Source organism: Montipora foliosa, chromosome 6 (assembly GCF_036669935.1).
Source record: "Montipora foliosa isolate CH-2021 chromosome 6, ASM3666993v2, whole genome shotgun sequence".
Taxonomy (NCBI): domain Eukaryota; kingdom Metazoa; phylum Cnidaria; class Anthozoa; order Scleractinia; family Acroporidae; genus Montipora; species Montipora foliosa.
In genome coordinates this window covers 55,352,883-55,360,382 of record NC_090874.1, presented here as the reverse complement: position 1 = coordinate 55,360,382, position 7,500 = coordinate 55,352,883, and the positions used below count along the sequence as shown (strand labels likewise).

The window sequence follows — 7,500 nt, the reverse complement described above, 5'->3', positions numbered from 1 at the left end:
CCTAACAGTGCACGATATTGTTTTGGTATTGTCTATCATTGTAGTGCCATGGTAGAAGTCTTGGGTAAATAGTCTGAGAAGACATGTGGTTACTAGCAAAGTACTGAACCCAGAAAGATTGAAGAAAATAAATGGGAAGTGAGAAACACTGGCTTCTGGGCTGACATGTTGCTAAACTTCTTTTGACCACAAGTTTAAGCGTGCCGTCTGAGCATCTGACAGCTTTGTAGTACCGAAGTTCACTGAAGTTAAACCCTGTTGGGCGGGGTTAGTGTTTGGATGGGAGACCAAAATAATATACCCCTCATAAAACAGAAGCATCGGACCGAAAATACTATTAACGCTAACAAATGCAAACTCAGCAAGGTACAGATTTTGTTAGCTCGCTTTATGCAAAAACAAATATTTGATGCAAAAGTAAATAAATATTGATACACAGTTTTTAGAAAGAGCAGAAGAAAGTTTCCAGGACGATCGCTCGAGAATAACATATTTACGACATGAAAACAACAGTTATTTTGAACCGTGAATATAGAATATAAAAAGTTACGATCAGCGACAAACATTTTGGGGGATTTTTGCAACTTTCTTTTTTGTTATTGTAAGTTTTGGCTGCACAAATAAATCGCAAAGTCGAAAGTGACATCGCCGAATTCAGCGGGCGCTGTAATGAAGTTACCGCGGCATGTTTACTCGCCAAACAGTGAAGTATCTGTGTCAAATGATGGCAAGATACCGGGTTTTTGTAAGTTTCTTTTTCTGTCAAGTGTTATAAAGTTTGACAATGAAATGAGCGAAGTCAAAACAAAGATCACAATCGCCCAACTCTTGTTTATGCAAAGTCAAAATTTACTCTCCAAGACGATCATGACTAAAACACCACACGAGTACATACGGGTAACATACGAGTAACATACGAGTAACATACGGAACATACAGATACATACGAATACATACGACTGACATACGACTAACATACGAGTAACATACGGATACATACGACTAACATACGGATACATACGAATACATACGAGTAATACGAATGTTTTTCTCATAAAGGAAGCTCTAATTATAAGCCTTGCAAGCATTTTTCACGTCAGCAAACACGTACCCGGCTCAGTTTGAGGAAGGGGGGGGGGGGGGGGTGGTGTTGATAGACCCTCCAAGGCTTTCGTTAAATTTAGTCACAGTAAAATAAACTCACATGGAGTGCAAAACCCTCAAGGCGGCGAAAGACGAGATACAAAACCCTCAACTTGTGGCGCAACATTGTTTCGTTGCAAGTTCTGGTCGATGTTTCGCGTTTTTCACTTTGCGTGATCAACTTGACCCGCAAGAAAAACATTTGTTGCGGGTTGAAGAAATGCAGGGCGCTGAGTGGTTGATTTGCTAGTACAAGAGCACATTTGTTGCCCGACAAATTGTGAGCTTGATGAAAAACGAGCAACAAAGCCAAAATTTGTTGCTCAGAGTAGATCTGCGCTCTACTTTTCGCAATAACTTTCTTCAACCCGCAACAAATGTTTTTGTTGCGCGACAAGTTGATCATGCAAGGTGAAAAACGGGAGAAATCGACCCAAACTTGCAACGAAATAATGTTGCGCGCCAAGTTTAGGGTTTTTGTATCTCGTATTTCGCCGCCTTTAGCTTGCGCAACAAGATGACGGTATATTTTGGATGTTGCTCTCGTAGATGATTATGACTGTCAGGCCAATTTACATTTAAGACACGTAAGGAAGTCAGAGCAGGTCTGTCATAATCTTTTACCCCATTTAAGCTTTCTGGCTTGATTTTGCACTGATTTTTTGCACTGATTTATCATAGGCAACTTAAGCTGAAATAGTGAAATCAAGATGGCGAATCTGATGACGTCACACGACATAAGCGACATCCAAAATATATTGTCATCTTGTAACGCAAGCTACAGGTCTTGCACTCCATGTGAATTTATTTTACTGTGACTAAATTTAACGAAAGCCTTGGGGGGTTGATCAACATCCCCTCCCTCCCCCCTCAAACTGAGCCGGGTACGTGTTTGCTGACGTGAAAAATGCCTGCAAGGCCTATAATTAGAGCTTCCTTTATGAGGAAAACATTCGTATTACTCGTATGTTAGTCGTATGTATCCGTATGTTACTCGTATGTTAGTCGTATGTTAGTCGTATGTATTCGTATGTATCCGTATGTTCCGTATGTTACTCGTATGTTACTCGTATGTTACCCGTATGTACTCGTGTGGTGTTTTAGTCATGATCTCTCCAAGACGCGTATGACGTTATTTATTCTAACCAGGTAATTCCATCATTTTGGAAATAGCAGCTTCTTTATTATTCAGCTGCGTCACAATTCTCCACTGATTTTGGGATTCATTTTGTTGAAACTCAAGCACGCTTCCAACAGGCCTGTGAACCCTTTCAGCTTACAGAGCAATACTAAAAAACTTCTCCCATATCACATTTCAAGCTTAAGCTCGAAAATTCAATACACAACATGATATTATAATTCACAAAGGCAGAAAATACCACAGAATCCTTTTCCAGCGAAAATTTATTGAAACAAACAACATATTTGCTCTTAGAGGCGAAAACCTCTTCCTATTTCATTGCGTGCGTGAAGACAAGAAACTCAATCGTGTCAAATTACCATGTACTTCAGGTAAATAGAGCTCACTTTGATTTCGTCTCGACGGGCGATAGATTGTTGTCGAAGTCCAGTACTCGTCGCTTTTGAGATTCCTGCCTAGTTTATTCAACTGACTTTCCATTATTGAGCTCCATAAGGGTAATACTATATTTTGTTTAAGGATCCACTAAAACGCCATTCGCGTTACATGACTTTCGACGCCATTGCAGGCTACGTTAATGATTCTGCGCAGTTCCACTACCCTCTCGATCCTAAGAAAATACGCGCAGAAGGCTCTATGCACAAAGACACCACTTACCAGGGGAGTGGCAGGCAAGACTTTTACCGACACGGAAAAAAACACTAAAAAAAACCCGGAAATCTACCTATTTTTCGACTGCGTTTTCCATAGGGCAACCCAGTAAAAATAATCACAATATGAAATGTGACAGCCAAGAATTTTTTGAAAGAAAGATTGCCTCTAATAGCAAATATGTTGTTTGTTTCAAAAACTATTTCGCTGGAAGAGGTGGCTTTTATGAATTCATTAAGATTTGTAATATGCGAGCTTAACTGGATAGTTTTTATGGCAATAGTAAAGCATTTTCGTGTCACAATGAGGTTGGCGTCTTTCTGTTCTGTTAACCTGTGTTAACTTAATTAAATATACTATGCCTCGAGATTTCCACTCTCAAAATTACCTCTAGAACCTACTTTTTGCGTAGAATAAGCTTTAAGAATGATGTCCTTGTCTTCTGTGGTGATACTTGACGATTCGGGAACGTTTTGTGAAAAAATATTCATAACGGGTCATACGAACAACTTGATCGCCCGCAAAAAAACTCATGAAATATTCGCAGACCGGTCGATTTCTCTGAAAGGGTGATTGCTAACGAATAGAGAACGATTTTCACAACAACTAAAAGTTCCTGTGTTAAGCATGGAAATTCGACGAAGCGGTAAATGCGACTAAATTTGTTGCCAGCGTTGCTATTTTTGTGTTTTGACAGATTTTGACAAAATATTAAATTATGAAAAAAATATCTACGGAATACGGATAAATCGTTAGAAAATCTTTATTTTTAGCGGTTATTTGAACATAGAAGATGGAATGCTTGGCGAGAAAAAATATTTTTGTTGATGTTTGCAAGAAGAAAAATTTCGCAGGAATCAGGATGCGGTGAAAATGAGTTACAGTGTGTAACAAATTTGCATACGTGCGTTGAAATGTGATCCGCTAGGAGACTGGAATTTTATTTCTCTGACAAATGATTTTGTCATTGTAGTGTAAAATGAAGTTTATTTAGTTAGGAAACAATATTTCTTTAACTTCCTGGTTAATCCAATTTATTGCTACCAATTACTAGTGCGAAGATTGTTTACATGGAACTCACGCTTTTTACGAATTTTGAGTGTCACGAAATTACATCATTTGCGTGACAAATGTCCCTTTACCCTAACACAAAAACATTCAGATAGTAACAAACTTCATATTTATTAACCATTTCTTCTGCTTTTGTGCTTGTCAGCATTGTGATTTGCGATAATTCGCAAGTCTGTTTTTGTATCTCATAGATGTTCGGCTCATCCTCGGGGTAAAAACCTTTGAGATTCGCAGATGACGTAACACAAAGGAACACAAAAGAGGCAAAAAAACATCAAACAATAACGTAACCCTACAACGAGCTAACAAAACAAAGAAAAATTTTCACAGGTTTTTGCACCGAGGTAAACCCAGATGTTCAGATTTTCATTTACATGGCCGCTCAACCTCGCGATTGTGTAAATAGTTCACCCTGAAGTCACAATAGATACGTTTCTCAGGAACCCAACAAAGAAGGCTTCCTGACCCGACATGTGAAATGTAAATATTCAGTTAAATATTACAACAAAATTAAAAAAACCAAAGACGGAAGTTTGTTGGCTAAAAAGTACGTTGTTTTACTCTGAAAACAACGAACGATTAACATTATTTCCCGTAGTTCATTCGGTTGACACAAGGTGATCACGTTCACCTTTACTCAAGAGCGTGTTGGTTATCTTTAAACTGAATTTATTACCAAAGCTTAAAAAACTAAAAGACCTCAAAATGGGACAGGATATTACAAAATAATTAAAGGTGTGAACGTGTGAGCCAAAGGGCCTCTGCTGGTGCGACATGTGGGTGACCCTCAAATGGTCTCAATGACCCCCCCACGTGAAAATATTAACTGTAACCCTGCAGTTCAATACCACCCAATTCAGTGCCTTTTATTTTTGTGTAACACGTGCCACAGGCAACCCAGTGTACGCTTTTTTCAGATCGTCTTGTGTGCCTGAAGACTGTGCAGAGTTAAGTACAAAATAAATGTAAATTGCCAGACAACTGATATGCGACTTCAGTAAACATTGTGATGCATTCAAGGCGTCCGATTCCTTTTAAACCCGTACAGAATTTGCCATTTGATTTCAGTGTTGTACATAACACCACAGTTAATAGCCAAATAACATTAGAAACAAAGCTCACTTTGTGATATCCAAGGGCGAAAGATGCAATTGTTGTCGAAGACCATTACTCGTCGCTTTGAAGATTCCACATGTTTATTTTCACCGCCTGTCTTGTTTATCCAATTGACTTTCCATTATTGAGCGCCATAAGGGTATATTTTATTTAAAGATCCACTAAAACGTCATTCGCGTTACAATGACTTTCGACGCCATTGGAGGTTAATTAAATTTTCTTCTGTGACCACCGGATATAATTTACGCATTTCTACTATTCCCTGAAACTGCCTAAACATACGCGCAGAAGACTCTACGCACAAAGACACTACTTACCAGCAAAGGGATAGGGAAGACTTTTCCTGACACGGAAAAGAAAAAAAAGAATAATAATAATAAAAAGAAGAACAAGAACAATAACAAGAACAAAACCACGAAATTCCACCCATTTTCCGACTTGGATTGCCATACATTACCTGCAGATGTCATAGCATTCAACACAACTTTTCAGATTCAATACAACCCAAGTCATACTGGTAATGTACATGGAAAATGCACAATAGATTTTGCTTACTGTATGTCTTTGATAAGTGCTCTCCAAAATTTGGTCTTTTATATTTTGACAATTGGGTGCATATTTCTGTATTTAAATTACAACAAATGGTATATTTTAAATATTTGATTCTCGTGCTATGGATTCAAGTGTCGAGATATTGTGCATATCTTCACGTGTCGCGCCGGAACAAAGTGACCTTTACGTGCATCACTGCACGAAAGGTTGTTCATCTTGGAAAGATGTTTTCACATTTCACCTTCATTTCTCTTTGCATGCGCAAAAGATATTTCGATGAGTCATTTCGTTTCATCTTAGACCGTTCAATTAGCGTTAACTTTCCTTTCTCAAAAACTGAGCAAAAATACCCATCGATTAGCAAAAAACGATGTGCTTAGCCATTTTGGAATACACTATTTTTACCTCGTTTCCATGGTCCAGTGGTCATTGCCACCACCTACAATCAAGATGACCCGGGTCAGGCCAATGTAAGGCCGATGTGAGAAGGGGAGACTTCTCTTTCGTCTTTTCTTTACTGCTAAATTAACCATACACCACTGTATTTTCGCAGGCCCGAGTTTAGGCTAACTGTAGCCTCTTGTTTTCTGTACTTTACCGAAACTTCTACCCTGGACAATAACTCTCCGTTTTTACTAACACCACCTTCTAGCCTGTCCTCCAGCCCATAACGTTTTTCAAGGTTAGTTGCCAGAGTCCGTGGTCCTTGAAAATGCCTGGGCAAAATGGCTTAACAAATAACTCACACAAATCATTACAACTGAATTCCTTTATAAACAAACACATACCTGGCCGCTGGAGCATCACTCCCTTTTTCGATCAGTTGCTCTTTCGTTATCTTTGATTCGACGTCTTTCAGAAAGTCCTTTTCGTTGCTGTCAACGTATTTTTCCAGGCCATCAAGAATTATAATTTCCTTCTTCCCAAAGGGACGTTTCCAAATCGATCTTTTTCGTTTGACTAACAGAGTTAAAGGTTTTACTGGCTTTGAATGTCCATCCAACAGTGGTAAGAAGTTAGCATCACCAAAGTTCTCCTTAGAAAACTTATAAAGCAGCTCCTCGATCATGATCTCCAACTGAAATTGAAATTGTCATCGGAATCATTGTAGTGTCTCTAAGACGTCCTTAGTGAGTTCGCTGGAAGCAAATTCAGTCAAGATATACTCGTAAAACGGGAGCGAAACGATGGTTGCTAACTTTTTCCAGAGTAATTCTGACTACTTTTAAATATATTGGAGGCCAAACAATTCCAAATATTTCCGTGTAATTGGAGCTTACATGGAGCTTTTACAAAGCTCCATAAATGGTAGCTATACTAACATCTAATAACCAAAGTGCTCCAAGTGTCTATATCTAGCCAAACCTTATTTTTTGTGGGAACTGGAGAGTCAAATATACCAAATTCTTCAAGGGGCGCTTCAATGTAGGATTCTTAAGGCGCTGTTACGCTGTGAAATGGTTCGTGCAACTTGTCTCGCGTTGTTTAGGCGACATTGTGGCGGGACAAGGTGCACGAAACGTTTCATAGTGTAACACCCTGCATCGGCCAAAATAGTTGCAAGAGCCGTTGCCAAACGTAGAATTAAGTTCTAGTTTTCGTGCAAATTATCCTGCAACGATTTTGGCCGTTGCAAGGTGTGCTACACTGTGAAATGTTTCGTGAACTCATCTCGCCACAATGTCGCTAAAACAATGCGAGACAAGTTGCACGATACATTTCCCATTGTAGCAGCGCCTTTAGTACAATTATAGCGGCGTGGCTGGAGTTTGGATATTCCAGGTGGCACGTTGGAGAGTGTTTTTAACGTGACATTGGTTTCTGTC

At 39.1% G+C, this 7,500-nt stretch overlaps 1 protein-coding gene across 2 annotated transcripts in view; it reads right to left on the bottom strand.

The window, feature by feature from the left end:
* Positions 1–7,500, bottom strand: part of LOC138006054 (uncharacterized) — a 29,457-nt gene that overhangs the window by 21,440 nt on the left and 517 nt on the right. For both annotated transcript variants that reach the window (XM_068852210.1, XM_068852211.1), the window contains exon 2: positions 6,463–6,752. In XM_068852210.1, the coding sequence (XP_068708311.1) occupies positions 6,463–6,743 (281 nt within the window). In that variant the 5' untranslated portion in view covers positions 6,744–6,752. The remainder of the gene's footprint in view (positions 1–6,462; positions 6,753–7,500) is intronic.